Source organism: Chiloscyllium plagiosum, unplaced genomic scaffold (genome assembly GCF_037043375.1).
Source record: "Chiloscyllium plagiosum isolate Xiang-an unplaced genomic scaffold, Cpla_swu_hap1 HiC_scaffold_22, whole genome shotgun sequence".
Classification (NCBI taxonomy): domain Eukaryota; kingdom Metazoa; phylum Chordata; class Chondrichthyes; order Orectolobiformes; family Hemiscylliidae; genus Chiloscyllium; species Chiloscyllium plagiosum.
In genome coordinates, this window is record NW_028270160.1 from 32032864 (window position 1) to 32053263 (window position 20400).

At 41.1% G+C, this 20400-nt stretch overlaps 1 protein-coding gene across 1 annotated transcript in view; it reads right to left on the bottom strand.

Moving 5' to 3' along the window:
• cpxm2 (carboxypeptidase X (M14 family), member 2) overlaps positions 1-20400 on the bottom strand; it is a 199249-nt gene that overhangs the window by 122423 nt on the left and 56426 nt on the right. Inside the window, exons 3-4 of the mRNA XM_043712660.2 lie at positions 19236-19345; positions 7867-8006 (exon numbers count right to left, since the gene is read on the bottom strand). Of these exons, the coding sequence (XP_043568595.2) occupies positions 7867-8006; positions 19236-19345 (250 nt within the window). The remainder of the gene's footprint in view (positions 1-7866; positions 8007-19235; positions 19346-20400) is intronic.

Consider the following 20400-nt stretch of genomic DNA (forward strand, 5'->3'; position numbering starts at 1 on the left):
CCACCCTCAAACAAGGGGTACATCCTCTCCCAACTGTGTTGACCTCCCTCTCACAACCAACAAAAAATGCTGAACTCCATCGTACCCCCTGGAGATGCTGACTCTTCTGACATTGGCTAGACAGGAGCCAAGGATTCCAGAAGGTAATTCAAGAGTTGGTAAAGGACAGAGTGAGGCCTGTCTATGATAAGGATCAGTGGATGGAGGGGCGTGGAGGGTGGTGGAGAACATGTCTATGGTTTTGGGGGCAGTGGGGATAAAGGTGAATACTGATTCATTACATCTTTAATCAGTACAATTCCAAAATCTGGTTGAATTCATCAAGGTTTGATTTATGTTAAAAGGCTGCAAGTCTCTTCCTGCATGTCATGCTTGTACATTTCTAAATATTCCATTTCTTTAACGCTTTACTGGGTGACCTGAATGACACGTTTTCTGAGAACAATAACAAACAGACTAAAGAATAACTGGAGAGACAACAGACAATCCTGCTAGAGATGTTCCTGAACATCAGTGCTCCCTGTTCCTGTTTAATCTCTTAGCAAGCTGTTCTGTGTAACACTGAACATTTTCTTGCACTAAAGAAAATAAAATTTGCAACTAAGGCAATCTTGCTATTGTTTTACAGCCAAGGGAAAAACAAAATCGCTGTTTTTTTTGTGTATGCCATTGTACGTGCTTATAATTTGGCCTATTTACATCTCAAAACTTTGTGTTAAAACAAAGACTGGAAATGTTCAAAATAGTAAAACCTGCAAGATCTTAACAGTCTCCAGTCTGCCTCCATTTCAGGGTCATAAGCAGAGTATATGTGAGAGCCTCACACTGTAAGTGAAACACTGTCAGTTATACTGACAAAAAAGGAGTCTCAAAGGAGCCAATAGGAAGGGGATGCAACCTACAGCAATAAGTCAGGAAGAAAGGAAGTCTCGAGCTTGAGCTTTTTAACTTTTAGGTTTAAAAATGTCCTCAACAGTGTGGCCATCATTTTTGTTATGGAATCTTTCATGGAATGTGGGCATCACTGGCAAGGATGACAATTTACGCTCACCCCTAGTTTCTCTTGTACGTTGTGACTTGCTAGGCCATTTCAGAGAACAGTTAAGAGTCAACCACATTGCTATGGGTCTGAAAGCACATGAGGACCAATCCACAAAATGAGGACAGTCTTCGTTCCCTTAAGGGTATTAGTGAACAAGTTGAGTTTTTACAACAAAAGTTGATGGATTCATAGTCATCATTACTGCAACTAGCTTTCAATTCCAGATTTTATTAATTGGCCAATTAGTGGCAGAGACTGGGCTTTAGAAACTGCGAAGGCAATAGGAGGCCGTCCAGTTAAGAGTACATTGCAGACTGTCATTCAAACAAGAGACAGAGGGGTCACTCCCATCTTGACTTGCCCTCCCTACAATTTTTAAACAAGCCGTCATTGTAGAATTTGAAGCAATATCCCCAGTGCATTAATCTGGGTGTCTCTGGGGGTGTTTACTAATGAAATAACATCATCATGACACTAACACTCATCTGGGCTGTGGGCAGGCAGTGTCAAGCCTCAAAGTCCTTCTTCGGAGTTGACCCCTCCTCCGTCAAATCTTCCTCTGTGGAACCCATTTCTAGGCAGCTTGCCAATTTCTTCATGCCTCAGAAGGCCTGAAGACCAATTGGAAAATTCTAATTGGTCTCTGACAAAAGGTCTTGATCCATCTTAGCCTGATGAATGTGATCTTATGACTGGGAAATTGGCTTAAGGGCAAAACGGATCCAGAAAGCATTTGTGCCCACCTGCCCCAGCCTGATATGAGCCTGAAAATGCTGCTTACAGTTCCTCGATCAGAATCCATCTATGTAAGATCCCCAGGAGACATCTATCACATCAGACCATTGCAATGCACACTTGAATGATAGAGACTATACCCAGTAAGTTTACAGGAAACCACTCATCAGTTTTACTTTTCCAAAACGACATGATCTGGACATGGCACACTGGAATGCAATATTCCCTTGAACACAAAACTTTCACACGTGGTGGCCTGTGTGTATCTGATGTAAGTTAGCCATCAGAAATTAATGTTAACCAAATATTTAAGGAGAGACAGATGCATAGTGGTATGATCAGTGTGTCATAAATCCAAGTTAATGCTCTGGGAGCATGGATTCAAACCTATTAAATTCAATTTTGGAATAGAAAATCTGTGATCATGACAAGTATCAACAATCACTGTAAAAACCAACAATGTGAAAGGAAGACTAATACCCTTGCCCAGTTTGGTCTACATGAGACACAGCAATGATCCACAGCAATGCAGTTAAGTATTTTTTAACTGTGTTCTGAATTGGCCTCGCAAACCACTCAGTTCAAGGATGGGGTGTAGGCAATAAATGTAGGCCTTGCCAGCAATGCCATATCCAATGATCAACAATCAAATAAAGGAAAACAAAGTGTTTGTGTCCAGTGTATGTGGGTCAGCATTGGTTGACAGAAATCCTGTGTTACATGATCTATCCTTTGCCTTTTGCTTCTCATATTTTCATCAATATTTGCACCTGAATAGCCTAGGGTGCTCCATCAATGTAAGCATTCTGCACTGCCTGACTGGCATCTGAGAAAATGCTAGACCTTCACATATGTAATACTGAGAGTATCTTCTAATGTCAATGTAATTTAACATTGTCAGTTATGGCATTCGTGACAATAAAGTATACATTTCTGGACCACTAGCTAATATTTATCCAGACACCAAAATTAGATCTGTACAGGGACCAAACAAAATGTTAAAGAAACAATTACAAGAGGTATAAAATAAGCAAAACCTCCAGGATAAAGCCCAGGCAGCTCAAAGCACGGCAAATGAAGTGGGCATTGCATATGTCATTATAGCTGGCAGAGGTTTGTAGAAGAGAAGAGAATATATAGAGCTAATGGGATTGGCTCAGTGGTCAACACTGTTGCATCACAGTGTTGCCAGGCACCCAGATTCAATTCCACCCATGGGCGACTGTCTGTGTGGGTTTGCATATTCTCTGTGTCCGTTTGGGTTTCCTCCTACTGTCCAGGGATGTGTAGCTAGGTGGATTAGTTGTGGGAAATGCAGGATTACAGAAATTGGGCAGGGGGTTGGGATGTTTTTTGGAGAGACAGAGTAAGAACTTGATGGGCTGAATGGCCTGCTTCTATTCTCCAGGAATTCTATTCTATCTCTAAAGGTAAGACTGCCATAAAACTAGCTTGTTGAAAAGAAAGTTCCTGCCATAGGCTTCCATAAGATATTGCTGGTGTGATACCCATTAAAGAGTTAATCTCATCGATACAGGCTGCCTGAATGTGGGTCTTGTATTGTAACAGCACCACAACAGAACTCAGTCCATTTGGAGCTGGGATATCTCCTTCAGGAGGTGGAGCCACCAGGTCCTGTTGGTGAATAGGATAGAGATGAGAGGCATTAACTACAAGCCATTCCACAGGATGGGCCCAGGTAATGAATCGATTAACAGTACAATATGACTGATAGCCTGAATTCCAGTGGGTGGAAAGATAGAAGGATAAAAGGTAGGTGAAATAACTGCACAGAGGCCATATCGGGTCACCAAGTCACCCTTTATATGAGCGAGACTCTATCCAGCTAGCTCAGTTCTAGTCCCTGGAATGAACAGAACTCTTGACATTCTGGTTTATTTGTGGAGAGTCTTTCACTCTCACTGATGCAGCTCCCTCAGAGCCAGTTCTCAGCGTGAACAGAACCTGTGACTCTCCCGTTTATTTTTTTCTCTTTCCTTTCTTTTATTCTCACATTACTGCCTGACAGCAGTAGTGCTTATTTTCCCCCAGTACCCATGCCACATAACACTCTGGCCTTTTTTTAATGTGTGTGCAGGTGTGAGACACAGTGAGAGACACAAGGTGCATGAAATCTTTATTCAGTTTCCACCACCAGGAAGAAAGGAAACACCCGAGTGGCCAGTGACAAGCAGTGCCCTTCACATCAAAGGGCAACGCTGTGTGACACTCTGGCTTATATCTGTCAGCCAGGGCTCCATGATTGGCCCAGATTAACAGGCCTAACGAAGGAACTCATACTTAATGAGATCCACCTGAAAAAGCTGGTTCCAGTCACTACATTCCACGCTGCCCCTCCCCCTCCCCTCCAACACCCCACCCCTGTTCGTGGTTATGTAGGCCTGTTCTTTTTTTTGCAGCTTTTCCTGGGACATTTGTGCCCCCAAGTCTGGTTCCTCTGACTCTGACTCAGCCACAGGCAACGTGTACTGGACCAAAGCCTGTCTCTTGTACCCGGAGGACCTTGGGAGAAATTCCTCCTCTTCTTCCAGCGGTGATGGTATTGAGGCTGCATCTATCTCAGAATCTGAGCTTTCTTTGACACTAGATGGAGGGGGAGAACCTACAGTTTCTGATAGCCTTTCTGAATTTTCTGAGGGGCCACGTATGTTTTGCTCCTGCCCCATTTGTGAGGTGTCAGCTTTCAGGTGCTTGTTCAGGACTGTATCACCAACCTGAACTTTGTAAGTCATGGGACCTGGCCTTGTGTTGACATCGTCTCATACCCATACAGGGTCATGTCTGTGTTTTCAACACCAACTTTCGTCACCTGAAGTAAACAGTCTCTGTTGCTTAGAGGAGGCGTGTGGCCAGCATTGGCTTTCCTGCTTCTGTTTTACCACCCCCCCCCCCCCCCCCCCCCTCCAGGTCTGGGAATATCAGGTTTAACCTGGTGTGGTGTCTTTTCCCCATAAGCAACTCGCAACTCTGCTGGAGATATTCCTGTAGTTGCATGTGGAGTGTTCCCATAATCGAACAGGAACAGGGACAGTTTGGTATCCAGTGAAGTATAGTCTATTTCTTTAAGCCTGCCTTCAACACTTGGACTGCCCTTTCTGGCAGACCATTGGATGATAAATGGTATGGAGCTGTCCTTATTTGCCAAATGCCATTCAACTTTAGGAAATATTCAAATTCCCTGATGGTAAATGACATCCCATTGTCCGTGACCAATAATTCTGGGAGTTTGTGTATTATTAATGATGCTCACAGCTTTTCAATCCCCAAGTTTGAAGAATGAACTGTATTCACGTTCAACCACTTTGAATGGGCGTCCACAATGACCAAGAATATATAGCCCATGAAAGGACCGTCAAAATCATCATGCAACTGAGTCCAGGGTTCACTTGGCCATTCCCACAAATGTGGGGGAAGCTTGTGGCAGTAATCTTTGCCCCATCAATGCAGCTATGTCTGCATCCAATCCTGACAACCTGACATAGCTCCTTGCCAACATTTCCATTTTGGAAACCCCTGGATGACTCAGCCAGTATCTGGTGGCAATCTTTACTCAGGCCAATCACTCCTGTTTTCCATAATTATATGCCATCCTCTATAATGATTTAGTCTCGCTGCCTTCTGAATGGTTTTAGTTCTGGTTGTGATGGCCTTTTTGTTTTAGTTTTGCCAGGACCAGATCTTTTTGTGTCCACAGTTTGATATTGTCAGTGGTGTCCAGTACGTTTAAAACCAGAATGGAGGTGAGGCACCACTGGCATTGTATCTGCCAGGGGGAGGTGACTCAAGGCATCCGCATTTGCCACTTGGCCTCCTGGATGGTGCGAATTTTTTAGATTACATTAGATTACTTACAGTGTGGAAACAGGCCCTTCAGCCCAACAAGTCCACACCGACCCTCCAAACAGCAACCCACCCAGACCCATTCCCCTACATTTACCCCTTCACCTAACACTATGGACAATTTAGCATGGCCAATTCACCTCACCTGCACATTTTTGGACTATTGTAAAAAGATTCATCTCTGGGTAGAGGAGACTGATAGGATTAAAAAAAATGTAAAAGGTTTAAATTAATGAATAGAAAGAAGATTATTAAGGAAAAACAAGTTTGAAAAACTGAAAGAAACATAAGAAAACATTATGCATATGAATCGGGAAACTTCCATTTCTGAGGGTAGTTTGAAAAAATAGGAACTGTTCTCCTTGGATAGAAGAATGCTGAAGGAGATTTAATAGATGTTTCCAAAATCATGAGTGAGCTGGATAAAATAGATAGGGAGAAGCTAATTTCCATTTGTAAAAGGAATGAGTATGAAAGAGAGATTTAAAATGATATTCAAAAGGAAGAAGTCAAGAAAACTTTTCACTCAGCGAGTAGTTAGGGTATAGTGCAGGCAGGTTCAGTTGAGGCATTCAAGAGGGCTGATAAATACTTGGATAGAAATAGCATGCAATGCTACACGGAAAAAATAGGTAATGATGCTCATTTTAAGAATGGGTACAGTTATAATGGACTGAACAGCCTCTTTCTGCACTATGAAAATTCTGTAAATCTGTGGAAAGTAGGCAAGTAAATTATACTAAAGCAAAGGTTTTAAAATTCTGAATCAGTGTGGATGAAGGACTGCAATTCCAGCTTAACTACAAGTGAAAACAATTCATAATAGCATTAAGCATGGTGGTATGAATGAAGTGTAGAGAGATGGTTAAGCTGTAAAGTAGACAAAAGACTTGCAGCTGAAGAGTGATTATCTGTCACTTCTGGAATGATATGTTGAGAGAAATGATAAAGAGTCACTCAAATGTAAGAGCAGTTTTCAGATCTGTGACTGATTAAGGTTTGTACATGGTTAAGAATTACTGAGGGAAAATATATGTGGTACAAAAGAAGAGACTGAGCTTATTGGAGGTAACATGAACAATGGGTAAGGTGTACAGATTTTGTTTGAGATCAGAGCAGACAATGAGGCCAAGTAGGTGAACGGATGACGAAATATTAAGTGTGGGGCTATTAAAGTCAGGAGCTGTTTGTTGGATTTGTGACTGACATGAAGGGAATGCAACTGTGAGGAACTGACAAAAATACAGATCTGACTTCCTTTGCTTTGCAGTATTTTCCATTATAGCAAATACAAAAATTAGCAAAAAAATTTCAACTGAAGTGAAATGTAACCATAATTCTAATACTGACTTCTTTCTCAAATGTGATAACCAAATATGCATCTATCACATACTGCAGATGACACAAAACCTAGAATAATTGTGAATTGTGTGCAGGATAATAATAGATTTCAGCAGGATACAGACAGGTAGGTGCACAGGCCGATATGTTGATGGTGTGATTTAATGCAGAGAAATATGAATTGATACGTATCGGTAGAAAGGGTACTATTCTTAAGTCGTTTGGGGCAAAGGGACCTGAGGTGTATCTGCACAAATTGTTGAAATTGGCAGGACAGGTTAGGAAAATGATTAATAATGTGTCTTGGGCTTGATAAAGAAGAAACGTGGAACTGATTTTCAATATCAAGACAGATAGTACAAATCAGTTTTATTGAAAAGAACCTATAATACACAATGTCTGCTCTGGAAAAACAAACAAAATTTAACATTGTAATAGAACTCTCACTCATACACACTTACGACAAAAAAAAGTGAAGAGAAAGTAGACAGGAAATCTGATGGAGGTATTTAAAATCATGAGGAGTCCAGACAAAATAGACAAGGCATAACTGTCCCATCAGTTGAAGAGTTTTGAACCAGAGGATTTTGATTTAAGGTGATTGGCAAAAGAACCAAAGGAGGCATGAGGAAAAGCTTTTTATACACAGACCTGGAATATACTGTCTGATAATGCAGTCAAGAAGGCTTCAATCATGGGAACTCAAAAAGGAATTTAATAATTACCAGGAGATGAAAGAATTGTGAGTCTGTGTTGAAAAGGCAGGGTGGTAGGGACTAGGTTGCTCTTACAGAGAGCTGGCACAAAGGTGAAAGCAATATCTGCAGAAGTAAAGGTGTTTTGCTACAAAACACTTATTTTGTTTCAAGGCTGGTGGGATTACTTACGACCAAAGCGAATTTCTTCCTTGTGTTACAACACCAGTGAATTTAGTTAGTCTTCTGGCATCCACTTCAAACCACTGTGCATAATCATTCCTCCCAGCACACCAAGCTCCATCATAGAAGTCATCTTCAAAGATGCCAGCCTGTGGGTAGAAAAACCAGTTTCAAAACTGATAGTGCTGATTTGCTGGAATTCTATTAACTTCCAGAGTGTAAATAATAATGACAGACAATAACTTAAATTATATTTTGCCAGTTAACTGCTAGACATATAAAATCAGGGATCTCCTGCCAGCAACAGTTGATATAATAGCAAGAAGATCATTAACCACATTTAATTATTCTGCAATAATTAGTTGCCTTTTAATTACATGAACATTCATAATTGATCTTTTTGAACAATTTTCCTTCCAAATGGAATTTTAATGATAAAATTGTATAACTTTGGGCAAGCAAATGAGGAGGGGAGACAGTTATACAGGTTGAACTGGTACAGATGGTCAATAGTCAGCTGTGAAACATGAGAGATGACTGACCGGGAAGTACAATGGAAGAGCTTGACCCAATTTAACAATCGGGCCTCGTTTAACTGCAACTTAGAGATTGCACTGGGGCCTAGAAGCAGTTTGTTCTGTTTGGATACATGGACAAGGTTAAGTCGACAGTGACATGGGTCATCAGAGGGAGGGTGAGTTTTGGGAAATTGGGGAGCTTAAGCCAGTAGTAGACCACACAATTCATATAGTATCTGGACAGTATTACTGATACTCCTGCCTCCATAATAAGCCTTTTTTAAACATTTGCTTGGAGGACCTATGTTTCTGATTTGACTGCAGCTGTTGAACAGACATTTTTCATGGTAGGCCATTAAAAAAAGATACTTTAGGCTCTTTCCTGTATAGTATGACCTCAATTAAAATAAAATAATGAGTCTCATGGCTATACTATTTTCAGCAGGTCCTTCACTTTCACTCTGATGCCTAATGCCAAAGCATCTCTGTATTGTCCATATGCTGGTGAACCAAGCTGTTACCGTCAGGTGAAGGACATCAGTGATACTGGCTGTAACATGAACTTCTTGGTGCCAATGGAGCCTTTCACTGTTATGCTGCTGTATCCTGGGAGGACTCTTCAGCAGAATGCATTAGCAGTGCTAGTGAACAATAGGCTGCTGCTGTGTTCCTACACTCAGTGGGTGCAGGTATTTTACTGAGCAGGCTGGAAAGTCACAGGAGGGAGAATAGTTTTATGAAAACAGATTTTATTTGTGATACCTTTTGTTCTGGATTCTAGTTTCAGAATGACCACACTGATCAGCAGGAGGACAATGAGGACGGCATCGGTGAGATCCTGCAGACGTTAAGCATTTGAATTTCATTGTTGCCTCTGTGTGATCTCTCAATGACCCTTGGCCACTTGTCAAGGCATCCATACCCAACTGTTCCAGGGTTCTCTCTGTCCATGAGATGGCTGTAGATATTCATTGTTCTTGCATCAGTCTATTTTGATACAGAGGATTATCCTCACCACATTTCCATCCGATGGTCCAACGTTTATATTTGACGAGCAGGGCACACAGACTGGAATCCATGTGGTTCAGAAACAGGGGTTGACCTTCATAAAATCTCTAATCCCAATTAAGTAATTCCACTCTCATCTCTTAATACCTCTGTCAGTGTGAAGGTAATGAATAAAAGGGCGCATAGAGAAAAAGGTACACTAAGAAAGGAGTAGCAGCGTATCAGAGTAGGACGTTCACTTTGGCTGCACTGATCAGGCCCTGAGACTGCCTTTTGCAGTTCAAGAGAGCTCTGTGATTGAAAGAAGTGATTTTCAGGCCTGAATTTTCATGACGATATATTAAAAATGGCAGAAAGGCGCAGAAGTAGCAAGTCCCACTTCCAAACATGACATACCCAATTTTTATGAGAGTGGTAATGGGGCTGGGGTGGGATTTCTGCTTGGAGATAGCTGGCTATTAAATCAACAGGTGCCTCCATTAAACATAGGATTTTATAATCCACAAGTGTGAGCGTTGAAATGTGCAGAGTAGATCAGGTAAAAACCAGGGTGATAATAAAAACAGGACATGCTAGAAAACTCAATAAGTCTGGCAGCATCTGTGGAGACAGAAACCGAGTGAACGGGGTAAGGAAAAGCCAGGGAACTATAGACCAGTGAGCCTATCACTGATGGTGGGCAATCTGTTGGAAGGAATCCTGAGGGACAGGATTTACATGTATTTGGAAAGGCAAGGACTGATTAGAGTTAGTCAGCATGGCTTTGTGCCTGGGAAATCATGTCTCACAAACTTGATTGAGTTTTTTGAAGAAGTAACAAAGAGGATTGATGAGGGTAGAGCGGTGGATGTGATCTATATGGGCTTCACTAAGGCTTTCCACAAGGTTCCTCATGGGAGACTGGTTAGCAAGGTTAGATCTCATGGAATACAAGGAGAACTAGCCATTTGGATACAGAACTGGCTCAAAGGTAGAAGACCAAAGGTAGAAGAAGGTGGTAGTGGAGGGTTGCTTTTCAGACTGGAGGCCTGTGACCAGTGGTGTGCCACAAGGATTGGTGCTGGGTCCTCTACTGTTTGTCATTTATATAAATGATTTGGATGTGAACAAAAGAGGTATAGTTGCTAAGTTTGTAAATGACATCATAACTGGAGGTGTAGTGGACAGTGAAGAAGGTTACCTCAGATTACAACAGGATCTTGATCAGATGGGCTATTGGGCTGAGGAGTGGCAGATGGAGTTTAACGTGGATAAATAAGAGCTGCTGCATTTTGGAAAAGCAAATCAGAGCAGGACTTATACACTTAATATAAGGTACTAGGGAATGTTGCTGAACAAAGAGACCTTGGAGTACAGGTTCATTGTTCCTTGACAGTAGAGTCGCAGGTAGATAGGATAGTGAAGAAGGCATTTAGTATGCTTTCCTTTTTTGGTTAGAGCATTGAGTATAGGACTTGGGAGGTCATGTTGTGATTTTACTGGACATTGGTTAGACCACTTCTGGAATATTGCGTGCAATTCTGGTCTCCTTCCTATTGGAAGGATATTGTGAAACTTGAAAGGGTTCAGAAAAGATTTTTAGGATGTTGCCAGAGTTGGAGGATTTGAGATATAGGGAGAGGCTGAATAGACTGGGGCTGTTTTCCCTGGAGTGTCGGAGGCTGTGGGGTGACCTTATAGAGATTTTTATAATCATTAGGGGCATGGATAGATAAGACCTTATCCCTGGGGTGAGGGAGTCCAGAACTAGAGGGTGGAGGTTCAGGCTGAGAAGGAAAAGATATAGAACGGACCTAAGGGGCAACTTTTTCATGCAGAGGGTGGAGTGTGTATGGAATGAGCAGAGGAAGTAGTGGAGGCTGGTACAATTACAGCATTTAAAAGGCATCTGGATGGGTATATGAATAGTAAGGGTGTAAAGGGATATGGCTAAGTGCTGGCAAATGGGATTCGATTGGGTTGGGATGTCTGGTTGGCATGGACAAGTTGGAATGAGGACTCTGTTTTCATGTTGTGCATTTCTATTACTGTTCTTTAGAACTGGGGGCATCCCCTTCCATTCCCTGGTGATGTCTCTACAATTGCACAAACTCAGATTGTGAATTGGCTTTTCAAAAGTCAGAAGTCGTAATATTTGCTGAATGCTCGCACACCATTCCTGACTCCTTAAAAGCTGAAGAAGTCCATGTCTAAATGCAGAAACACCTGGATAACATCCAGGCATGGGGTAAGTAAGTGTCATATACGTGTAATCCTCACCACGCAAGAGACAGGAATTGACCAGCTCTAAGAGAAAACCTAACCATCTCCCCTTAACACTCCAAGGCCTTACTATCTCTATATCCCCAATTATTAACAATCTTGGTGTTAGCATTGACCAGAAATGAAACTGGTCTATCTATAAAAATACCATAGAACAAAAGTAGGCCAAAGACTCCAGATTCCGCATTAAGTAAATCATCTCCTGTCTCCTCACAGCCTGTCCACCATCTCGGAGGCACAAGTTAGTCATGTAATGAAATACTTTCCTTTTACCTGAAGAGGTGAACCTCCAACCTCCCTCAAAAAGTCAACATCACGCACAGCAAAGGAGTCCTTTGATCAGCATCTCACCAGAACATTCAACATTCGCTTCCCTCATAATAATGCTGTGGCAGCAGTATGTTCCATCTGTAAGATGGACTGCAATAATTCACCAACATTTTTCTTCCAACTTTGATAATATGTGACCTTTACTATTTGAAGAACAAGGGCAGCAGGTATATGGGAACAGCACCACATGCAAATTCCCCTCCAAGTCATTCCCGTCCTGACTTAGAATGTATTGCCAAACCTTCACTGCCCCAGGAAAAATCCTGAAACTCCCTTCCTAAAGAGCATTGTGAGTGTCTCCATTTTGTGACAACATATCTATGTCCCAAAAACTGCAGTGGTTTAAGACGACAGCTCACCACCACCATCACTGTCTTACATGCATTTAGGGATGGCAATAAATGATGGCCGAGTCAGCGAAGCGCACATCTTACAAAGACATAAAAATGAATAAATTGTGATTTACAACAGGATCAGCAGAATGACCTCATGATGGGTGAATGTCAGAATCTACCTTAAATACAGCAACACCAAGACCATTAGTTCTTACTGTCCAAGATAATTAAGGTAAAACATGGAGTTTTTTTTTCACATAGTTATGCATGACTTCATCTTGTGCTATGATAGACTATTAACCAAACAGAATTTTGCAGTCTAAGCCCAAGGCAAGCTGTCTGATGGATTTGTCATTTATTATAATCTGTTCAAAATAACTTGAAAACAAGATTGAGTTCTGCTCAATTTTTATAGTCTCAATTGACATTAAAGTGTTTGACATGTAAAAAAAATGTTGTATACCTGCAGTTGCAGCATCATAATTTTTATGTTACCTCAAAGAAGATGGCACACCCAATATATGTAACATTTTTGGAAAGTTTGTTTTACGGTATCCACACAAAGTTAACATTATTTGAAGTGATTATGCATGAAAAAGTACTTAGTGCACTGTTTCAGGAAAAAAAGAACTTTAAAATGTTGGGTGTTTTATTTCTATTCAATAAATTCTTTGCATAGCTTTCAAGTTGCATTGCATCCTGATGTACATTTCACTGATCACTGCAGGGCAACTTTAAACTATAAGTAAACTTCCCAGCTTTTGTAGTGAAATTATTGAGCATTGTTGCTTCAAAGCAGAATATTTCTAACAGCCAAGATTCTTAATTAAGAATAACCTTAATCGGTCCAAATTAACTCTACGTAGCTAACAGAGGAAAAATGAATAGCTGTGTAAAAAATATTATGTTGTACATTAATATGAGTTTGCCTTACTATATAATGTGTATTTAAGGGAAACTAGAGTGGGATAATAAATGGTGTCCTAGCCCGCAACACCCATAAGCCCTCAATGATTTTTTTTATTACGTTACTTACAAGAATACATATATATCCTAAGTATTTATTGTTATCAATATCAATATATGATCATTAATTTTAATAAATAAATTACTGAATTAGGTAAATACTATTTACATTATAAGTAATGTGGGTTTCCTCCGGGTGCTCCGGTTTCCTCCCACAGTCCAAAAGATGTGCAGATCAGGTGAATTGGCCATGCTAAATTGCCCGTAGTGTTAGGTAAGAAGGGGTAAAATGTAGGGGTATGGGTGGGTTGCGCTTCGGCGGGTCAGTGTGGACTTGTTGGGCTGAAGGGCCTGTTTCCATACTGTAAGTAATCTAATCTAATCTAAAAATATCAAACTGCTGGTGGATATAGAATTATAGAACCCCTACATTGTAGAAGGAGGCCATTCAGTCTATTGAGTCCACATCGACCCACTGACGAGCATCTCACCTGGACCCAGCCCCCTACCCCTTCCCCATAACCCCTCATTTCCCATGGACAATCCACCTAGCCTGGAGACTGCGGGCCATTTAGCATGGCCAATCCACCTAACCTGAGTATCTTTGAACTGTAGGAGGAAGCCGAACCATCTGGAGGAAACCCACACAGACACAGGGAGAATGTGCAAACTCCACACAGATAGTCGCCTAAGGCTGTCATTACAATACCATTGCTATAGAGCAATGGAGATCTGGAACAGGCGATGTTTCACTCTTTCTCAGTACTATATGACACAAAAGTATCTTCAACAAAGGGATAGAAGGGAGCAAGGAAATTTAGTGCCAAAAGAGGGAAAGCAAGAGAAGAAAGGAAGTGAGATTTTGAGATGGCTGCTTGGATTGTATCTTAATACGTAGGATTCATTTCTCTGAAATAGTGAGCAGTTGCTCAACATCTGGGTATGAGATATAAGGAGGGACATTCTTTTTTTAATAACATTTGGAAAAGAATTTTCACTTCAGCATTTCCAGCACAAACCTGCTGGCCTCGCATACTCATGAACTGTGCAATGCTTTCCCAACCATTTTGTTTATATGCCAATATCGTGAGATACTGATGGTCAATTTTCTGATATTTGTTTCCTGAGTACAATGCTCATTGGACACTGAACTTTTGACTTGCATCGAATAAATATCTAACAAAAGGCTAATCCATTACTGAGAGTATTATTAGGCCTTTGGCCTAATTTTAGTTCAAGGCATGGTGTGAAGTGAACACTACTGATAGATAACAAAAAGGATATACAAAGGAAATGTAGAATGGATTATGAATCCAATTGCACTTGTGTCAAAATTTACACTTACATATTAACTACACGATAAGCACCCTGTTTGATTTTGGAAAATCAGGTTAGATTTAGATTTTATTGCCACGTGTACTCAAGTACAGAAGTACAGCAGAACACTGAAATATGCATAATGTAACCATGCATAGCGCCCTCTTAGGTACAAGGTATCTAGGTACAAAAAAATGTCGGTACATGTAGGAAAAGAGAGAAGCAAAGTTTAAAAAGTTAAGCATTACAGACCTTCATAGAATAAGTAGAAAAAGATATAAAATAATAGTTAATATTCAAGTCCTTATTAATATAAACTAGATAAAGAAAGTGCTAGGTATAATAGGTGACAGATTCATCATTCTCTACTCTGCAATCCCACCTAAGTTGAATTTCATTGCTTAAAATAAATATTGCTATGGCTGTTCCCATTGTCAATTTAGCACAATATCTCATCAATTTTAAACTACTTTTTGTTTTATTCAAGTGAGAAATAATGAGAGCTGCCAAGGTTAGTGTAGATCATTTTTTACCTTAACATTAGTGTCATGTCTGCAGCCAGTGTACACATAAATTATTTGATTCTCAAACAGAATCTGGTCAACAGAAGTGGTTTGATATACCATTTAAGGTCTCAACAATGGTTGAAACATTTCTCTTAAAAAGGTAGTCTGCAGTGAGGACCAAACTAACAAGTGATTAATGCGACTCACTTCAAATGGACATTTTTAAAATTTAATACAAGAGAATTTCCAGCATTATTTTTCAGGAAGTTAGTGGTGCATGGAAAAAAAAACTAAATTGATTGCACCGATTGACATTTTTAAATAAGTTTTTGTTTACTTTTTGTCAATACAACAATTCTTTTAATTTCAAACAATGAATGCTCTATCATTTGCTTTAGCAGGCGATACAGTTAGATAATTACGAAACCCTTCCTCAGACAGAACTTGTGACCTTTAATATTATCAACACTGAACACACGATTTTGCATAATTTCCTAAAACACAGAAATGATGGGTGGAATCATATCAGCCCTGCACAGGCAGCATAGAGACAGGACTGGGAGAAAAATCTGAAAATAGTACGTTGGGTCAATTCCCTGTCATGTTCCCATTTCCAGCTGAGCTAATGTAGTTGGTGGGTTGATAGGCCAAATAAGAGTTCAACTGGAGGTAAATTATTGATGAATCCCTTCTACACTGCTGGCCATTCTTTGATTTTTAAATCTCAGAAGGCTTCAGAGAACACCTGGAATTTGAACCCACTAGTTGTGTTTCGCATGCTCGCAACCCATCTGCTGTCTGTAATTAGATTAGATTAGATTCCCTACAGTGTAGGAACAGGCCCTTCAGCCCAACCAGTCCACATCGACCCTCCGAAGAGTAACCCACCCAGACCCATTTCCCTCTGACTAATGCACCTAACACTATGGGCAATTTAGCATGGCCAATTCACCTGACCTGCACATCTTTGTGACTGTGGGAGGAAACCGAAGGAAACGCACGCAGGCACAGGGAGCATGTGCAAACTCCACGCAGACAGTCACCCGAGGCTGGAATTGAACTGGGACCCTGGTGTTATGAGGCAGCAGTGCTAACCACTGAGTGCTAACCACTGAGCCACCATGCCACCCTGAATTGGACACTCAACATAGAAGCAACCTTTTGATTGGCTGACTCTCAAATTTCAATGCTGTGCCGCCAGGAATATCATTCAGGCTCTTGATTTAAACAACAGAAAAATGTTCAAAGTTGGTAAAATTCAATAGCAGAAGAACAACAACTTGGTCTATCATACTGGTTGACTGGTCAAGTGGAACCATCTACTTTAATTGATATTTTCTTCTACTTTCCACCCATTTTATATCCTTCTTTATTAAGTACCTGTATTTATTGATTTGGAGATGCCGATGTTGGACTGGGGTGTACAAAGTTAAAAATCACACAACACCAGGTTATAGTCCAACAGGTTTAATTGGAAGCACACTAGCTTTCGGAGCGACGCTCCTTCCTCCTGAAGAAGGAGCGTCGCCCTGAAAGCTAGTGTGCTTCCAATTTAACCTGTTGGACTATAACCTGGTGATGTGTGATTTTTAACTCTGTATTTATTGGACTTCCTGTTCAAGACTAGCCTAGATATAACATCACATATTCTACTAACTACGTGTAACCCTTTAATTTCCTTTTCATTCTCCTGGTGAAAATTTGGAACATATGCCCACTTGTTACTGAGCAGTCATCAATCAGGGTAACTGTCTTTTGTTAGTTAACTTCTCCAAATCTTTAGGAAAATTATTACTAGATTAAAGTTAGAAGGCCATTTTAATTTTTAAAAATATAATTAAGACCCTCACTGCAGTGGTTCTTGTAATGATTCCAAAAGACCTTTCAATAACATAGGGCTCAGAATCCCAGATAGCATTCTAACTGTGGCAGATTATGCAGATTCAACATCGCATCCTTCTCTTCGTGTGCAATACTGCTTTATGAAAACTCCAAAATCACATTTGCCCTATCGTTTTGGGTTTATTGGGCTCTTCCTTCTGCTAAAATTCTGCTTCTGGGGCTGTATAGTGATTCAGTGGTTAGCACTGCTGCCTCACAGCACCATGAGTGCCAGGTTCGATTCCAGCCTTAGGCGACTGTCTGTGTGGAGTTTGCACATTCTCCCCCTGTCTGCGTGGGTTTCCTCCAGGTGCTCCGGTTTCCTCCCACAGTCCAAAGATGTGCAGGTCAGGTGAATTGGCTATGCTAAATTGCCCATACTGTTAGGTACATTAGTCAGAGGGAAATGGGTCTGAGTGGGTAACTCTTCGGAGGGTCGATGTGGACTAGTTGGGCAGAAGGGCCTGTTTCCACACTGTAGGAAATCTAACCTAAAATTGTGCAGAGAAATTCCAGCTTGATGCTTTGTGAAATATCTGCACTGAAGTGAGTATCCTGTCACCAAGTCACCCTTGATTCACTAGTGCACAGTACATTGACTGCGGCCACCCAGCTTGGAGTCAATTCGCAACTGAGGAGATTCTAATCTCCTGGTTCCTTTTTTTTTGAGGGTCCATTTCCAAAGTTGGATGGAGGGGCATGGGGACATATCCACAGAGATGAGCTCAAGATGGTTCGTCTTTCCCCACACCTTCTGTCTGGCCAGATTCTCACCCGCTCCCTTCCCCACCAGAGGCTGTGGCACTAATAGCCTCCAGCTTAGACCGCGCTGACAGGGTTTTTGATTTGGTCTTAGGGGAGGGAGAGCAGATGCGGAAGTACTACCCACGGTTGCCAGTGTGGGCTGGGCAGCCTTCTGAGTGGGGTGGTTCTTCCTGATGTGCCCCAGCTCATGACAGAGCTTTGTAATGCTCAGGGTTATACATAGACCATGCTCCCTATGTTTGCTACTAAGTAGTCATTGTGTGATTTCTAACACAGCAACAGTCAAATTCTGAGGAAGGGTCACTCGACCTGAAACATTAACTCTGATGTTTTTCCTCTACGCATGCTGCAGACCTGCTGAGCTTTTCCAGCAATTTCTGATTTTGTTTATCTATTTCAATTCCAATTTCCAATCTTGTCACCTTCACCTGGTCCATCTCCGACTCCTCACTTCCCTTCCTCCTCATGTCTGTTTCCATTTCTCGGGATAGGCTGGTCACTAACATCCACTACAAATCCCACGCACTTACCTTGATCACGCATTCTCACACCCTACTTCGTTTAGGAATCCATCATATTCTCCCAATTTATTCGTCACCATCGCATCATTTCAGATGGTGCCACCATACACAGGGTCATGGGGCGGGGGGGGGGGGGGGAGCTTAGAAATACCCATCTTCTTCCTCAGGCAAGGATTCCCCACTGAGCCATTTCCCGCACTTCTGTCCTCAACCATTCCCTTAGATAAACGATCCTTCGATAAGCACATGGAGAATTTTGGGATAGTGTAGGGGGACCAGCTGAGAATAGTTCACAGGTCGGCGCAACATTGAGGGCTGAAGGGCTTGTTTTGCGCAGTATTGTTCTTTGTTCTATGTTCTAACGCAGCCATTATCTCACACTTATTTCTTATTATCTTATTCAGTATTTCTTCTGCTCTGGCCTGCTATTCATGATCTCCTTGTTTACGTACCCCTCTCACATCTCTCTCTCTCTCTCTGGGCTCCATCTCCACCTAACCACTTACCTCTCCCCTTTTAACCCGGTCCCCCAATTTGGCATCAGCAGTTTTATCATAGCTACTAACAGTTCTGATGAAGAGTCAGCAAAGTTGAAACGTTAACTCTGTTTTCTTCTCTCAAATATTGTCAGACCTGTTGAGTTTCTCAAGCACTTTCTGTTTTTGTTTTAAATCTCCAACATCCACAGTTTGTTGTTTTATTTTCCAGTTTGATATGTTCCCGCAGTCAGGGAATACCTTTCCCTACTTGCCCTATTAAAAATGAGATTAAAGAGCAAATCATACAACAAATGCAATTATTCTGTACATAGTTAGGCAGCTAGAATGATGGAGATTTCATATTGATTTAAATCCTCCCACCTACACCTACAGCAACAATCCTCTGATGTTGCTTCTTTGATGTAATACCAATACCACTTGCCAAGAAATCACCCCTGCTCAAAACATAAATATTCTTTCAAATACATACCTGGATATTCAGTCTGCCTCTGTGTGCCCCCAGGCCGTAACGTTTGACAGTAGATGCATGGAGCTGGAAGTCGTCAATTCGCAAAGCCTCCAAACCCAGAGGAGGACATTCTGGTAAAGAACAGGAGGAAATAATTCAAACCTGTAACACATCAGCACTAAACACTTTAACACACCAGTCTGTCCCTTCTATTTATTGTTGCTGTCCGGTTGAAATATTTTTTGGCTACTCATGTGACAGAATTCCGCAAAGGCAAATAGAGTATAACAACTTTTCTTTCAACCTAATTCCTTCATAAATTAAAATGTTAGCTAAAGATACTTTATTCTGCTTTTATCTTCTTTTAAACTTGGATCATTGATATTGCTCGAACTTATAAACAGGAAATCATGAGTGGAATAGCTAACCCTGGACTTGAGTACATAATCTGGGCTGTCTCAGAGCAACACACTGACTCAAGGAACTATTGTCACGACCACATACTGTATTGGTAATATCTATTACTAGAATGAGAGAGTTCTTTAGTGGTCTGGTCATTATTCATCCTTTACCCGACATCACTAGAACAGATTATCTAGTCATCATCGAACTGCTGTCTGTGGGTGTTTATCGTGTGAAAATTGTCTGTCACCTCTCCTACATTAAATAAATGACCTAATTTCAAAGTTACTTCTCTGACTGTAAAGCACTTTGGGATGTCTTAGACTGTGAAATGATGTGGAGGCGCCAGTGTTGGACTGGGGTGGACAAAGTAACACAACACTGGGTCAAAGTCCAACAGGTTTATTTGAAAGGTACTGTATAAATGCAAGTCTTTTTATTTCCAACTATACTAATGATCTGAAGTCCACCAGCACCCATGAGGCACAAGTACGCTGCTGCACAATGAGCCAAAATTTTGAACCAGAGCTTCAGTTTTCACTGATTAGAATTGTCTGGAACAGAACCTCAACCTGTCATTAATTCACCCAGAGACAGAGTGCCAAGCAGTATACCAAAAGCTCACTCACGTATTTAAATAAATAATGTTCACAAAGAAAAATTGAATAAAACATGTTTTGCATGTGTAAAGGGGACAATGTGGATAAGATTATTTCCCTCAAAAGAACTTTGCCATTTGTTTCACATAAAGTTCTTCTGAAATGGCTCCAAGTTAAAACGAAGG